Below are 16,938 nucleotides of genomic sequence, written 5' to 3'. Positions count from 1 at the left end.
TCAATAGAATGTCAAGTCCCTAAGAATATTCCTTGTTTAGCACATAGCCTACAAATTCCCCTAAAATGCAAAAAAAATAAAATAAATAATAATACTTTTAGGTTATTCCAGACTGATAAACTAAGATCTTGAACTTCACTTGGACAAAGGAAAGGATAAATGTGCAATGTACAGCACCACATTTATGTCTAAAGACAATTCACAAATAGCCCAATAGACTTTCCATCTGTTGACATGCAGGCAACTTGCAGTGCTATTTAACTCTTATCAGTTAAAGAAATGGCCCCTTTTATTCAAAACAGCTCATTTACTCCCACCGCTCCTCTAAAGGAGGTCTCAGCTACAAACGCAAGCGCCGACAACACTGCCAATCCAAGACACGGAGAGAAGCCCTTGGCGTGTAACGGAGGTGACCCGAGGAGTCCAGTCCCTACGCCGCCATCGTATTTCGGTGCGAGGGGCGCGAGCGGCATTTCGGAGACGATAGGAGACAGGAGGGGCGCGAGCAGAGTCATGCTGCAGCTGGCTCGGGCGGCAGACGTCACTGCGACCGCTAGGGCTCCGGTGCATTTCGCACTCCCCCCTGCCCTCCAGAGCAGGAAGGACAGCGGGCCGCCCGGACAGCCCGCGCACCTCGCCTTAACCGCAATCCTGAGACAGTCCTCCGGTAACCTCCACCAGGGCTAACCGGTCATTAAACGCTTCATTACTGTCCGACTGCGGGAGCCTTGCACCGTTTGCTTTAAAGCACTTGCGTGCCTGTTGGCACTACCAACAGCTGTCCAAACAAAACAAAGGATGATGCAAAAAAAAAAAAGGAATAATCAAAATTATGGAACCGTTTTTTTGCACTGTTAACTCAAACAAGACTCTCGTTCAGGAGGACACTGTGTACTGATGGCCCTCAATAGAAAATGGAGTACCACTCCCTTCAATCGTTCTTGATAAAACAGTATTATTAAGCTAAGAGGAGGATCAAAGCTATTCACACTGCTCCCCGTGTTGGGTACGCAATAATTAACTGATTAGAAGTCAAATATGATCAAGACTATTAAAATGGAACAAGATACAAGTGATAATGACTCATGTTACCAAAATCTTCAGCAGCAACAACTGACAGATATCACTGACAGTCTCTTAAAATACACACACAGGGCAAAATGTGAAATCACAGACCAGGAAAGGAAACTAAAGCAACATAAAAAGCACTAATGTCAATATGCAATATCATCTCAAAATTCAGCAATTTAGGCCACAAACCAATGCTGTCACTACTTTGCACAAAAAGGGCAAGTATATGTAAAATTTATTTCACCAAAAATGAATACACTGGCATTCCTGAAGATAGTCAATTGTTTAATTAAAACATTTAACATGTACAAATTGTATTAATGTCAACCCTGTGTCTCTGTTTTGATTAAACGTTTGCTGACGGGTGTGCCAAATTCAAAGGGTATCAACTAAATACTCTGATTGACTGGGTTAACTTAATAGAATAACATTTGTGACCATACAAACGGAGAAAGTGGTTGTTGGTGATATGGCTCGCGAATTATAAACCAAAAGTTACAAATAGGTAACAATCAGATATTGTCATACCTTATGCCATCCCTTGTATCAGTAAAACAGCATGGTAAGAATGAGTGTGCAAGAACTGCATAATGCCAGTGGCACCAACCCGTTCAAAACAAGCCACTTGTTTTAAGAACTCGTGACTGGTAGTAATTTTCTCTGATTAATCAATCTGACTATATTAGAGAGCTTGCTTACCTTTTCCACGTTTTCCACTGTGAAGTCCAGTGAGTCCGATGTCTGCGTTATCCTGCCCGGTGTTTCCATAGCGAGCGTGTTGTGACTGTCACTGAGCGACACAGCCACGAAGCTACCGAAGGGAACCTGTCAGAGATGTCTAATGATGCTTGGTCCGTCTTTCCGTTGGCTCCCCTCCCTTGTTCAATATGCACTTGCTTCCCAAGCAAGCTAGCTAGCTTGCTAGGTAGCTAGCCAGCGACGTGTTGAGCCAAAATGTATTTAGCTAGCCTGCTTGCTAACTATCGATCACAAAGACAACCCTGATACTGGTTTACTAGCTATCTACAGAGCTAGCCACAGACCCCAGACACTATATCCACACCCACATACATATGTTTATTTTTTTGGATTAGTATTAAAACAAGCTTACTGTAAACGCTCAATGTGTTTTCGTATAATATTCTGTGAGGGCTGTGACGATGATACTCCTGCCTCCCTTCCTTCACTGCAGCCTCTTGCTGGGAGTTGCAGTTATGCCGCTCGCGGTTCGTCCAATCACCGCCTGGCTCGTCTAGAGATACCACAGGACCGAGAAACTAAAGCAAACATATAAGGCTAACGCGAGTCAGGATTATATGCCTAAATTGCGATATCCGTTTTACTTGCTTAAACTCCCTTGACGTGGATTCACCAGATACATGTACCAAACATCTTGAAATATTTTCTGTATTACAATCGTAACGTGAGCGATTTCCCTTTCACGACCGGCGTTTCAGTGTATCAGGGGAGGGTCGCTAGCTAGTATGCTAGCCAAGCCAGCTACATCTGTGACAGCTCATGTAGGGGTCCTTGTACAAAATAAGTAAAATTGTAATTCAGTATATCTGAACATGATAATAATGTTTGTATTACAGCATGGTCTCCTGAAAATATTCATAAGGTATATGGCAATAGAACACTCAGATAACTAATTGTTACATATTATATATTTTACAACATGCCTTGCTTTGCTTTCGCAAAGAACACCCACCATTATAAAATGCGGTTCTATAAGTATAATGCATATTTTTCGCTTACTAAACAATTTAAATAGTATGACTTTTTTCGTAAATAACATTTTTAGTAAGGCCTGCTCATTGAAGCTATTTAGGGGACCATCGCTTTGCACTGTGGAACATGAAGTTTTTGGGGTTTTTTTGAGGGGAAAAATATCGAAAGTGTAAGAGCGGCTCCTCGTGGTAACAACGGAATTACATATCGGCTTGCTTCCTTTACCACGGTCTACAATATGTTCGCTATATAGATTATACCATCGGAGCAATTGCTATCACACAAATTTCATAGTTTCAGTTTCTAGAATGTTAAGCAAGGCTTCGGTTTGCATGTAGGCTTCTATCAAGCTAATATTTCACAGTAAGACCACTGGGGAAAAAACTATTATAATGGGCATGGTTTTGCTTTTTATATGGCCTATAAAAAAATGCCTAGAACCAAGGTTAATGTAACGTTAGTCGTGAAATGCTTTTAGGACTAAGCAGCCTAAAAACCTCTTTAAACTACCTGACTAGCGAAATTTACGGTTGACGTGACAACGGTAGTAGAATAGTCATGTTAGATTTGAAGTAAAAGTAGACTACATTTACCAACTAAAAAGCTGTCAGCAACCAAACTGTAGGCCGATCTGCCACACGACAATTGGAGTCGCGAACTGTCAAGCTGTACCGTCAGTCAAATTTTTTGACCTCTTTGGTTGATTTCGGAGAAATACATCCCTTTAAACTATTCAAAATAATAATTTAATAATAATAATTTAATATTCAAATAATCATTGGTCAATGTTCATAGAAGTACACTAGGCCTATTATTCATAATTATCACATCTGTGTAATCGCACAGATTATCTTGAATCGAAATGTTCTGGTGTTACATTGTAACGACTAACCTATATTTTCATTTTACGAATAGGAAAAAAACTAAAGAAGTGGATCGTAATAGCCAGGAAATTGCCGGGAAATTATTTTCAAGGCGTGTCGGTGACACACACATCGCAAACGTAATTCACTGTACAGAGTGAGCAGGCTGCGCCCTGCACCTCCTCCAGAACGCACAGATTGGGTGAAATGATAGGCAGCGGAGGAGAGGGGGTATAGACCAACAAGGAGCAGGGGAAGCAAAGCAGAACAGCTACTGATCGGCGAGCGTGGAGCGGAAAGGAGAAAGCGACTATGTCGTTATAATTAATGCAGCTATATGCTTCGAACATCGGGTTTGCAAGGGTTTATTCTGGTCCTTGATAATCGAGGCGCCCTCCCAGGCGCCGGGCGAAACACGTGGCACTTTGTATTCCCTCTGATTGAAGAGCTTTGCTTACAGGAACGTAGCTGGTAGCTGAGCACTCCGCTCGCCCCTGCCTTTATTTCTCGTCGTCCGAAGTTATTTATAGTTAGCTTTGAGAACCACTGACATCCAAGTAAAACGTCATCCTTCGCAGGAACAGAAGAGGGGAAAAGAAGGCATCAGTGACTGTTTTTCCTCATTAAACTTGGCAAGAAACGTTATGGGAATTATAACGAATTTAGCGCTGTGCGCACTGATGTTCTTGATATGCTCTTCTAACATCAGAGGTAAGGTTTTTTGCAACATGACATTAAGTTAAAATGTTTTGAACATGGGGTGAGAAGCTAGTTTTCACAAATTTGGGACTAGGGGTAACTTAGATGTAGTTTGCTGTTGAAAATGTTGGTAATATGCGCAATACTCGTAAAAGTTCTGAAAATTAATGGAAGAAAGTTTTGCTGCACGAAAGAATTAGACGTATTCTGTTTGTCATATGCTTATCACGTTTCACCATGTATTCTGAAAGTTGTAATTATGAAGTTATAAGGTATTAATGGCATCGATCTTTGCCTGCTGTATCCTGTGTGCGTGCGCGCCCGCGTGTAAATCCAGTACTGCAATGTAGGCTAAATCCGGTACAGACAGTGTTAATAACTGAAAATAAGTGTTACAAGCACGTGGAGCTAATTCATTTCCGCTCTGTGTACACTTATGATGTTCTATTGTATTAATTTCCAGCCAATCTATCTATCTGTCTATATATATGTATATATATATATATATATATATATATATATCTATCTATCTATCTATCTATCTATCTATCTATCTATATATATATATGTCTGCGTGTTTAATCCATTTTTATACAGTCTATGGTCTAATCATGCAATATACACAAAGGTACCACGCAGGTACATACACATTGACATGCAAATGTACACAGTAGATTTGCGCACCGTGGATTTAGGCATGAGGCAAACTATCGTATAATACAGAATTCATCTATGAAACATGCCCGAAGCAAGCTCGTCCATTCAATATAGGTTTGAAAATGACACTTTAATTTCACTGTGCCAATCATTTTTTAATGATGAATATCTATTGCCTAGGCCTCTCCACAAAAGCTCAATTGGCTCTTGTGTTATTTATTGTTGTGGCTCAAGTCTAATTGTAAGTACATATCATTAAGCTGTTGTAGAATGTGTAAGGTGTATAAATCAATTGTTGTTTACAGTACTTGAAAGAGCTGCTGTGTACATAAATGTACACCGTGCATTGCACAATAAAGAGGTTGGAATTCGCAGCTACTTTCTGCACCTTCCTATGCTGTATATCCTGTGTATGTGGTTTCTTTCTTCCTTCCTTTTGTTTTCTCATGATTGCAAATCTATGAAGAGCTCTCTGCAGTTCTTGTGAAACATGATTTCAGCATATTGGAAAAGGGAACTGACTAGGTCAGGTGTTACAGAGGCTGTTACCCCATCTACAGACTTCTTATCAATGCTTTAAAGTATTTTGAACAGTAATAGATTTACACAGCGTATAAATTCTACAGCAGCTGATAAAAGGATATGTGCTTAAAATTAGGCTTGAGCCACAAAAATCAATTTACACGAGCCAATTGTGCTTTTGTGGAGATGCCTGGGGCAATAAATGTTCATTCATCATTCAAAAATGATTGGTACGGTGAAATTAAAGTGTCATTTTCAAACCTATATTGAATGGACGAGCTTGCTTCAGGCAAGTTTCATAGATGAATTCTGTATTGTATAATAGCTTGCCTTAATGTCTAAATCTAAACAATATGACTACTTTGCTGGTCAAGGTTCTGTACTTACGCAGCATATTAATTGATAAATCAAAGTCGATAACCTGGTTGCAGAATGATCAGAGTTTAGAGCAATAACTCATAGCCACAGATACAAAGAGGATCGGTTTTCATGGATCAATCAGTTGTGGATTCTCCTGTGCCTGAACATTTTTGGCAGTCCTCAGTGGTTGTTTGAAAACATCAGTCAGATTGTTGACCTGATTTTAACATGTAAATTCTCTTTCTGGGAAGTGACTTGTTTGGAGATTAAGGAAGATAAGCACTCCAGGCACAGCCCTGGGAATTGTAATGATTGCCGTCTGAGCATTTTCCAGTTCTGCTGAAAAAAGGAGAGTAATTTAGTCATGGCAGTTATGTTTACCAGACAGCACGTGCACAGGTTTTTTCTAAGACCTGAATACTGAATAAAGCTATGACAGTAGAGGATGAATTAAAAATGAGAAATTTACAAAAAAAATATGGCAAGTTATAGGCTATACACCCTGTTCTCACTGTCTTTTTCTGAACTCTGAATACTCAAGCAAAATTAATCTCATGTATCGACTGATAGTGCTTATGATTCTCTTTTGTGGTGATGATCCCATAATGTTACATTGCAAATTTTGCTTTCTGACTTGTTTATGGTATGTGCTTAAGAGAAACTGCTTGGATATTCAAAGTAGGTCAATGCTTACTTCCTGTCCTCATGTCACAAAACTGCTAACAAAAGCCATTGATCTGCATGATGGCAGGTGAATATTGTCACTAATCTGGAAAGACAGGAGCACAATCATTTTCAAAAAGGGGACATTTTGAGAACCAGAGACAGTAGCTACACAAACTATGGTTTCACATGACATAAAGAAACAATAGTCTTTCTACAAATTACCTGTGCTAGATTTTCAGATTTATCATAAAACATTTGTTTTAATTGTACCTGGACACAAAGTTTTCTCTCCAGTTAAAGGGACTTGATAAAAATATTCATATTGAAATCACCTCTACCCTGGACTTTTCAGTTACAAACTAATATTAAATGTGGAAAATTCATGGCATGAGAATGAAATTTAAGAATAAAACAAATGGTTACACACGACATTGAAAATGTGTGGGCGAGACGAGACTATTGGTCATAACACTGAGACAGGGTGTCATTTTCCATTTGAAAAATTTGTATTCAGGACTGTAGAGAAATGTTGGTTTTACCCTTGAGCAAGTTAACCTGAATTGTTTCAGTAAGTATCAACAAGCGCATTTAGAATATGCTAGAAGTGAGCTGTGTTTGTTTCCCTAGGTTAGGGCATACTGTAAATATGAAAGTACAACAGGTGGACAAAAGCACAGTCATTTTGCTTTAAACTGTGTTGTAATCCGGTGAGAGCTCTGGACCACACCCTTTACCCCCTTTCTGTATTGTCTGCTTCTGAACAGTTAGGTCTCCCCTGAGGCGCAGTAATGTTCAGTCGACAGGTAAATCCATTGGGGGAGGGGAGGGGGGGGAATGGCATAAGAAGATGTCCGCCAGGGATCATAAGTCTGAGCTTATCAGATGTGAAGGTCCAGGTGGCCTTGTTTTTCTTTTCGAACGCTGCTGTGCTCACGCTTGCGTCACAGTGCTGCACGATGCACCGATGCAATCTGATAAGTAATAGGCTCTCCCCGCATCTCCATCTCCTACAGAATCTCGTTGCCCTTTTCTCTTCCTTTCTCACTTTGCTGAAACTGTCTTTGTTCTCTGCCCATCCCCCACTCTCACTTCCTTTTTTCTATGTTTTAGTTAGCGCACCTCTTCTTTCACATTTCGGCAAATCCCTCATTCTGTAATAATTAATTTCCCCCTCCCTTGATTGATTTGTCCACATGTTGTATTTCTCCAGTTCGTTTGCCCCCACACATCTATTTCCTATGACTACATCTAAACCTACAGCAGCGTCACCATTCTCTTCTGATTCAGCTTACTTCCTGTTGCTGTGAACACCAGACTCTCGTGGGTACAGCATCTTCTTTCCACCTGTAAACAATTGGTGTATTTGTTTGAAGAACCAGAAGTGTGCTATGACCAAATAATCAGTTCTGAAAACCACAGTGTAATCCTTTCTATATCAGTGATGAACAAATACAATCAATGCATGTTTTTGCTGAATGAACAATGTTGCTTTGCGAATTAATGTGCAACAGCAAGCATGTGGGACATCGACATGCAGCATACTGTACTATGTAATTATGTTATAGTGTATTTTTTAAATATAGATTTTTGAAATTAAGAATTATTTATTACCATAAATAATACCCAAGGAGCACATTTTATTATTCAGCAACCTTGTAATAATAAATTCCAATCATATCATATGACTGAAAACGAATGTCAGATCTTCTGCATTATAGCCATTATAGTTCAACATAATGTAGACCTGCGTTGATCTGGCCCTCAAGCCCAAATTCGTCTTGTTTTGACCAGTTAGTGCTACTGATGGGCCAGACTGTATTCACACCTGGCTCACAAGTGAAGGGTGGGGGGGGGCGGTGTAAACCAACAGTTCTCTGCCTTCGAGTAACACGGCCTTAAGGCATCCGTGCGTCAAATACTGCATGTTCTGTTTCAGTCAAAATTTAGTCAAATTTTCTTCATTATGTAGACTTAAATCATGGGCTGCAACGCTGTGACATTTCTATACGAGATGGAATTTGTGAATTCAGTAGCATACAGTGTCAGTTAAAGCTAGAGGAAGATTCAGAAGCAGAGCTTGGGTGCACAGGAACATCCATGCTTGGCTCAAGTGGCAGCGTGATAAAAACTCATTGAATGCCCGCTGAGCTCTATTACATACAGTATGCCGTTCAAATTGAAGCACGTTGCCTCTTAGGGTAACCACAATTCTGACTACAGTTCCAAAGAGGCAAACAAAACTGTCGATAAAAGCATGGTTGGTCGATGGACCAATGGATAACATCACCATTTTGTGAAAAATGTTGAACTATATTGCATGTCCTGTTGCTCCTGTAGCATGCCCATGTGCCCATTTATACTGCAGGGGTTCACATGACAGTTGGACTCTGGAGTCATTTCTGGAGACCGTCATGACCGCTAACCTTTAATAGATCATGTTACGGGGTCAGCGGTTAATGGGTGGAGTAGACACCACTGGCGTTCACCTGTGACACGTCGCAGACAGTATTTGAAGTCGTATGCTTTGCTCCAATTGGCCACTCCCCCCTCTTCCCAATCTCATTTGTGTAGGATCCCTTCAATGTAACATTTTTCCAACTCTGGTTCTAGAAGGCCAGCTGGCATGCTGGTGTTTGTTTCAGTTGCCTTAGTTTTAGTTTTCTGACAGCTGTATACAACAATGCTGGTTCGCTGCTGTACTTGAGTACAGTAAAATATTTAGTGCATCCTATCTTTAGGATACACTTGCAGTCTGTGGCAGTATCTGGTGCCGAAGTGTCAGATCATGACATGATTGAGCCAATTAAATAATTAAGATCATAAGTTGGCATAAAATCCTGAAATGGATGGAGCCTCGTTGTGTACCCCTGACATATACGACAAATACAGTCAAATGGCCTCTCTGATCTGTGGTCTATAATTATGTGCATCTGCCTTTTCCCAATCTTTCTGGTCCACTCCCACTGGAGTCTTTTCTTCTTGTCAACAGCACATAGCAAGGGTTTTTTTCCGCAGATACACATCCTTTAAGACCCATTGATCGTAGTTTCCGTTTCACTGTAGCCAGGGGAACTGGTTTCACTCCAGTGCTTCCTGTAGTTGTGTAGTTTCACAAGACATCACAAGATGTTTGTCTTCTGATTCTTGATCTTCCTGGTTCTCCTGTTCAATGCCCATCAGCTGGAACCTTCTGAGTGTGTACTGAAGACCAGGGAATCTTAAGCTTCTTAGCAATTCCTCACTGCGAATAACCGTCTTGTCACAATGTTTACCTGGCCCTGCACATCTAGGCTTAACATCTTCTACTTTGCCATATTTCTTGTGACTTTAGTACCTATTTTGCTTGCACTACAGGCTAAATGTATTAGGCTACCTGGGGTTTAAAAAAAAAAAAACTTGAGGTAGACGAGATTTCACTCAATTTAATTACCCCTGTACCCCCCTACAAACAGTAGGCCTTTTCATGCCCTTTCCCCCTTACTCCACTGTACCTGAGCTTTCATTAATAACACCCTGATTTGGGGGAAACAGAGACATTATTATTGCTAACTCTCCATCGTTTGCTATTTTATGGAGCTCCGCCACCATCCCGGATTTCTGTCTGCCCACTCTGAGTGGGATATTCCTTGAACAGACATGTTCAAAAGAGTAATTTTTACAGGCTCACCAGTAGAACTCCCTCCTTCAATACACAACTAGCAAAGCAGGAGGTTTTTTTATCGACTGAAATAGCACTGTACCGAGTATGAGGCAGCGAAACGACACAATGCAGTCTATCACACATCCGTGTTGTGAAAGGGGCTCCGGACCTCAGAGGAAGGCATGTTTTGAGGGCTCCAAGTTTTCATTTTTGTTCCAGTTTCAAAAACGTGCATCTGACTACATCACCTGTGTGTCTTACTGTCTGTTTCGAGACACATAATGAAATCGTAATTCATAGAGAAGTGGCTGGGGTTGCAGATACGTTTTTGGGGGAGAGCGCAGGGGAAGAGCCGTGAGCCGCCCTGTCCTGCCCTGCCTGCCCTGTCCTGCCCCAGCTGAAGAGCACTCATTGATACCCCGGTGTGTGCTATAACCAGCAGACCGTGTCTCCAGCACCCCTGACCCTGACACTGGCCTCTCTCCCTCTCACGTCTCCATACACATGGGCTGGGCAGGCTGCCAGGCCCCATAAATAACACCGCGGTTGTTTTCTTCCGTGTCTGTCGCTGAGCTGAGACTGGGCTCGCAGTGATGCTCCGCCCACCCCCCCCCCCCCCCCCCCCTCGTGTTTACAAAACATTCCCGCTTTTTTTCCCACGTGCTCTCCATGCCAAAAAATACCACCTCCCCGAAATGAACGATTCCTAGTGGAGCAGCAAGAACTATGTAGTTGCCATTAATGTTTTCCCATTATTTTTCATGATCAAATTAATAGTTACGATAGGGGACCCCATGGAGACATGGGTTTCCTAAATAAATATAGTATCACACATTGACTGAAATACAAACTTGTTTCAACATTATCATGTAGTTCTGAGATAAGTTAATAAATGATCAGTTCATTTGTTATGGATTATTTGTCACATGTATTTGTGTCTCCATAAAGCCCAAATTGAAGGCTTAATTTGCATTTTTCAGGTCAGAACATCACCATGCAACCCCACATCTCGGACCCAGCACTCAACTCGAGTGAAGTGCTCACAGCCGCCCCCAACCACACCTCGACGGTCCCTGCCTCCAGCAACTCCTCTCAACCGAACAGCACGCTGAGCACCCCTCTCCCACTCAGTCCCCCGACCAACAGCAGCAGCAGCAACAGTACTGTCAGGATCCCTCCTGTTAGCACCCCACAGACCACACCGGAGGACAACAAGGCCCTGCCTAATCAAACAGCCACCGAACTTCCAGGTAAGTGTGACCACTACTGCAGTGTTATGCAGAGTGTTGCAATTTTTTGGCTAATTTCGGATTGTACAGTACGTGTTTTGAGGGGGAAAATTATTCATCTTCAGCAGTGCCCTTCCTCCCAGAAACCACTTTGTGACGCTGGGTCTGGCTTATTCCTTTTTATATGCTCATTACAGGTGTACATCACAGGAATGCTTTCCTTCATGAATGTATTGTACTGTGTGCACCTCACTGAACACTCATTATGAGCATTTCAAGAGGTCCACAAGGAACATGTAGGACTGCGGTCAGCTTTATCGAGCATGTTGGTACTGGAATCTGGCACATGACTGACAGAACAGCCACAGGTCTGACTGCTTGTACCTGGTGTTCTCTTTCCCACTCTATGTACACACTGTCGACTAGGACGTGCAGGGTGCTTTTCATTGGGCAATGCTGCTAATTCCCGGCCCTTGCCAAAGTTAGCACTGTGAGCTATTTTAATAGCCACTTAATGTTTCTCAGCTTGCATTTCGAGGGTGAAAGCGCGAGCTCGGTTCGAGCGTTATGCAGTACTGTTGTCTGCCTGCTCATCAAGAGGATATCCCAACTATGGGCAGAGGACAATGTGCTGCAAGAATTGCTAAATATCCTGTTGTTTACAGCCAGAGAATCTCATTGAAGATCCACAATGTGTCCCAGCTTGTGTAGGCATTACTGAGGTGAGCGAAGAAGAGGGAAGCAAATAAGGACTGGATAAATACAGGTAGAGATTTAGCAAAAAAAAAAAAATGATAATGAAGTCACAGGAAGCAGACCAGGGAGAGAAACAGGGAGGAGGAGGCTGTGCAATTAAACGAGGTGTGAATTCTGACGAGGAAGTGCGAAGAGTCTGCTAACATTTGGTGAAGACACGTGCACATCTTTCACAGATATGTTTGTCAGAGCTGCAAAAACACCTACTGCTTCCTGTTCATGAGTGCCCCCCCCCCCCCCCCCCCCCCCATAACAACAGTGGTTCTTGTTCTCGCAAGAACCGCCACGCTCCTCCCTCCAACCCCCACCCTCGGCACTTGCTCATCAAGCCTATACGCAAACTCCCACAGGATGCTAAACCAGAAATATCAAATGACGCCAGTGAAACCCTCAAAATGGCTGCCGTGTACAGGTCTGTTTTGAATGTCCTCGGCGCAGCAGGGCTTGCGGATCTGTTTCACAGGCCGCCGTGTTCAAGCGCTCAGGGCTAACGGGAGTGAACTGGGATTGTTCCGACCAGTCTGTCGGTCCCGGAGAGTGGGAGCATGCTCTGCAGTGCCAGCAAGGGCTGGTTAATTGTGGTCCGGCAGCATTGTAATGCTTAGACTTCGGTGCTGGAGTTGCAGACAATGACTCAGACTCCAGTGGAGAAACCTGGTATAGCTCGCTCATTCGTTTTACGTGACATATTTAGTCAACAAGTACATCGGTGTTATTTTTAAGACACTTTCAAACTGAACATCTTTTCAAAATGTCAACAGTCTCGAGTGTCGTGTTGCCCTGAAAGTAAACCTTTGAGGTGCTTTCTTACATTCGTTACATTTACAGTACACTTCAATACACACTTTTCCTGCCAAATAAGTGTCCTCAAAAACATTCTAATTAATTAAACTGATTGAATATAACAATAATAAACTTTATTTATATGTCCTTATATAGAACCATACTTGTTATTTGTAGACTAAAGTGGTCTATAGAAAGCATTAAAGAGCCTCAAGCTAAAACTAGCTACAGTTACTGTCTCTCTGATATCTCTGAGGCAGGTTTTCCACTCTCTAGGAACGCAGAAGAAAATGGAAGCTCACCAGCTCTGCAGTGACATTTTGTGATGGGGGAAGTACAGAATCGGAGAGCACATTTAGAGTATATTTTGGTTATTTTTTATACAAATACCTGTTGGATTGTATAAACATTTTTGGACTAAGCAGTGTCCTTCTAAAATAAATGTAGCATCCCTAAGAGCCTATATAAAAAGCAATTTTAAAAAAGTAGTACATGACATTCATGTTGTTCTTCCTTCAAGAGCAAGCTGATCTTTCTGTTCCACAAAGAAATATGAAGTGAAGCTATTTGATAGTACCACAATGCAGTTAAATGTAATATAGGACATGAAAGCACAAATGCCCAGGCAATTTACCATTCTTGAAGTTATTTTCTGTGGATTTTTAAAGAGTATACGCAGGTATCTTATATATTCTTTCAGGACGGTTGGGATCTTAAGAAAACAAAAAAGAAATGAAAAACAAACTTTATATTTGTTTTGAAAAGATAATTATATAATATTGTTTTCTAAATAACACATTAGTTTTAACATTAAGGGCAAACATCCATGCACAAACTTAAAGCACAATTAGCTATCATTAATTGCTGATGTGTTGTTATTAATAAGTGTGACATAACTTGCAGGTGTATGGTTGACAATAATCATCATCAAAAATAGTACTAATACTCATATTACTACTCAGACTATTATTATTATCATTATTATTATTATTATTATTAGATACAGTATGGATCTTAAAGCATGTTATAGTGAGTGTGATGACTCACTCTCTTCATCTCCACCATGTGTAGCCTCCACATGTTGGGGTGGGGGGGGGGGGGTTGCGTGGGGAACCTGTATGTCTCTCAAGCTGACAAGTCAATAGAGATCTAATGGTGCTTTATGTAGATGAGGACATTACAGTGTGAATCTGCTTTTATGAAGTAATGTAAAATACAGAATATCCAATAGATACTAATTCAATCCAGATGACCTTTCTGTCTGTAAATAACTTTTGAGAGGCATAACTAGCATTTAAACTTCTGACGACATGGCATGAATATCTTCTGGCATGAATCATTGTTGTGTTCTGATTTAGAGCATTACAAATTCACTCTTGTGTTCTGCTGAGACATGTAGAATAAACCAGTGAAACAAGAACATAAATAACCATTCCTCTACCATTCAAACTCTAACTCTTCTAGTTACCACAGGAGGCGTCAGATCTTCTGCCCCAGCAAACAGCACCGCCAGTGAAGAGCTTACCCCAAACTCTGTGGCAAACATCCAGTCGACCACAAGCAGCCTCAACGTCTCCAGCCCCCTACCTGTCACCACCACTCCCAGTGCTGGTGTGGCCCACTCCAGCACTTCTCCTCCCACAACTCCTCCTCCACCCAAAGTTCCCATTCAAACCACCACCACCAGCAGCCTGAGGCCCTCCAGCACTGCCCCAGCCAAGTCACACCAGGACAACCTTTCTGAGCTCAATGTGGGAGACGAGGGTGAGCGGTCTTACTTTGTGTGCGTGTGTGTGTGTGTGTGTGTGTGTGTGTGTGTGTGTGTGTGCGTGATAAGAGAACATATGTAAGTGTCCATTTGTGTTTCTTCTGCTTGTAGCTGTTCCAATTATTGTCTTCGTTGAGAACAAGAGCACGTGTATTTTGGCTGGTTTGCGAAAAATTCAAAGGGACTTGTTTTCTTAGACAAAACAAAGAGCACAATTGCCTTTGTTGCGCTGCCAGTTCAGCTAGTCGGAGCTGTCACATTTCCCAGCAGCTCTGGCTGTGTCCCTGCACCAGCTTGACATTTCACCCTGCACTAGAGTGATGTTGAAAACACAGGCCTGTTCGTTCATACGCGGCTTGAAATTCACTTCCTGGTTCATTGCTAAAATTGGTTGACGAACGTATTTGTGCTTTGGGCAGTGTGCACGTGAGCCATATATAGGTGTGTGTAGGTCCCTGTTTTTTTTTGTCTTCCCATTAACAGACCTGCAGGTTAATGTTTATGCCTTGGTCATTGTGATGAGCTTCTTCCTTTCTCCTCGCTGTGCTAGATGAGCCCACAGCCTCTGGAGCCCCTCTGGATCCTCTTCTGGCGAGCCTGGTGGCGGTGTTCATAGTGAGTGCCGCCATCGTGACGGTCCTCCTTTTTCGCAAATTTCGGCAAAGGAATGAAGGTCCGGAATTCCGTAGACTCCAGGATCTACCAATGGTGAGCTGAAATACTCATAACTTTCTGCCTTTTATTTCTGTGCTTTAAACAGGGGGAATTCAAAGTGACATCATCCTTTGCTCCCTTACAGGATGATATGATGGAGGACACTCCGCTTTCCATGTTCACCTACTGACCGGCTCTAACATGGCCTCTCTCTTCAGTTCCCTGCTAAACCATTGTTCTGTTGTATTCCGTGTTCAGCCAGAGGGGGCTCAGAAAGCAGCCAAATCATTTTGTCAATTGGAAGCTTCAATAGCATTCAAGCACTTTTTTTCCTGTCAGCTGATGTGTAGTCTGGATATCTCAAAAGGTCAATAATAATTCAGCCCGCAGCACCCCCACCCCCCCCCACCCCCACCCCCCCCACCCCCACACACCCCCTTGCCACACTCACTCCCATTTAGTGCTGCGGCTCCGGTGATGCTCACTGCCACACTGCCCCCTGGTGGAATTTGTGAATACAAGCGAGAGAAGAAAGTAGGTGGAATACAGCTACGCTGTTTAATATTCAATGAGGAGGTGGAGTGAAGCAAAGGGAAGATGGACAGATTGTAAGCTGAAGATGCTGGCCAAATGCTGGCTAAGTCTGTCCATGTCTGACCAAGTGTGCTTTCATGTTTAATTCCCTTTCTGTAGGACATATCCCTTCCTCAGAATTGCACAGTGGATAGGAGTCACTTTTACCATGTCCAGTTGGCCTGCGATAATAGATGAGACGTGACACACAATTCTGAATGAATGACTAATGCTAACTAAACGGTAGCATCCACATTCTATAACCTGAAATCATTTAGCACGTTTAGCGAACAGTAGGCTGGCAATTCTGCATGAATTACACCATGTAAAGAAACTCAGAACCTTTTAAGTGTCGATTTAATTTCAGTTACATTTTGACCTTTTATGGTCATTTTTAAATTGAGAGCTGACTTAGGCTACTCGTGCATTTTAAGAGAGGTAACACCAACAAATATGTCCACTTGACATGTGGAACTATTTATGTCTTATTCCGTTCCTGTCCAACAGTGTCCACTGCCATTTGTAACAGGTGACAGAATGTGCTTCTTGCCAGTTGTGGCTGATAATGCCTCTAGCCAATCAGTTTGAAAGCACATGGGAATTTTGGGGTTGGCAACCATGTGCAGAATCCTTTTTTTAACCATCTGGATTCAAAAGCATTGCAGGGTGGTACTCTGCAGAAGGCTGTTGGAGACAGTCACATTAGCTTTTTTTCCCCCACCATGCTGGGTGTACTAGTGGAAGGAGATGACTAAATGTCATCTGCTAGCCCTGCTGTTTTTTATACTGAGTTTGATGTTATCTTCTCTTTGGAAGTGCAACTCTTATTCCTGAGAACAACTGCAGTATAATATAATTCAGTGTCCTTATGTGGGGAAAGACAGATTTAGCCTTTTTATTCTCACAGAGGTCGCATTTGAAAGTAAAGGTTTTTTTCTCCCTCTGTGGCTCCTTCCCAATTCAAAT

At 42.1% G+C, this 16,938-nt stretch overlaps 2 protein-coding genes across 4 annotated transcripts in view; one reads left to right on the top strand and one right to left on the bottom strand.

The window, feature by feature from the left end:
• The window catches only part of ipo13 (importin 13), a 37,115-nt gene extending 34,549 nt beyond the window's left edge, over window positions 1-2,566 (bottom strand). For 2 of the 3 annotated variants that reach the window (XR_004764793.1, XM_035413409.1), the window contains exon 1: window positions 1,771-2,565. Coding sequence is in view for 2 of the 3 variants with exons in the window: in XM_035413409.1 (XP_035269300.1) it covers window positions 1,771-1,839 (69 nt within the window). In the remaining variant the exon portion in view is untranslated. Of the gene's footprint in view, window positions 1-1,770 lie in introns of all 3 variants that reach the window. The other variant, XM_035413410.1, reaches the window with a different exon arrangement.
• A 1,269-nt stretch (window positions 2,567-3,835) lies between these two features.
• Window positions 3,836-15,821, top strand: LOC118225446 (integrator complex subunit 6 homolog). The gene is made up of 5 exons (XM_035413853.1): window positions 3,836-4,376; window positions 11,190-11,459; window positions 14,442-14,741; window positions 15,296-15,453; window positions 15,545-15,821. The coding sequence occupies exons 1-5, from the start codon at window positions 4,310-4,312 to the stop codon at window positions 15,587-15,589; spliced, it is 840 nt and encodes a 279-aa protein (XP_035269744.1). The 5' UTR covers window positions 3,836-4,309; the 3' UTR covers window positions 15,590-15,821.
• Window positions 15,822-16,938: the final 1,117 nt, after the last annotated feature.

This window comes from Anguilla anguilla, chromosome 4 (genome assembly GCF_013347855.1).
Source record: "Anguilla anguilla isolate fAngAng1 chromosome 4, fAngAng1.pri, whole genome shotgun sequence".
Classification (NCBI taxonomy): Eukaryota; Metazoa; Chordata; class Actinopteri; order Anguilliformes; family Anguillidae; genus Anguilla; species Anguilla anguilla.
This window is presented reverse-complemented; position numbering and strand designations above follow the sequence as displayed.

What these genes read in the sequence shown, in the direction of transcription:
- LOC118225446 (XM_035413853.1), top strand. Translation starts at nt 4,310, where the DNA reads ATGGGAATTATAACGAATTTAGCGCTGTGCGCACTGATGTTCTTGATA. An exon ending in AACAGCCACCGAACTTCCAG is followed by an intron (nt 11,460 to 14,441) that starts GTAAGTGTGACC and finishes TAACTCTTCTAG; the next exon opens with TTACCACAGGAGGCGTCAGA. An exon ending in GACTCCAGGATCTACCAATG is followed by an intron (nt 15,454 to 15,544) that starts GTGAGCTGAAAT and finishes GCTCCCTTACAG; the next exon opens with GATGATATGATGGAGGACAC.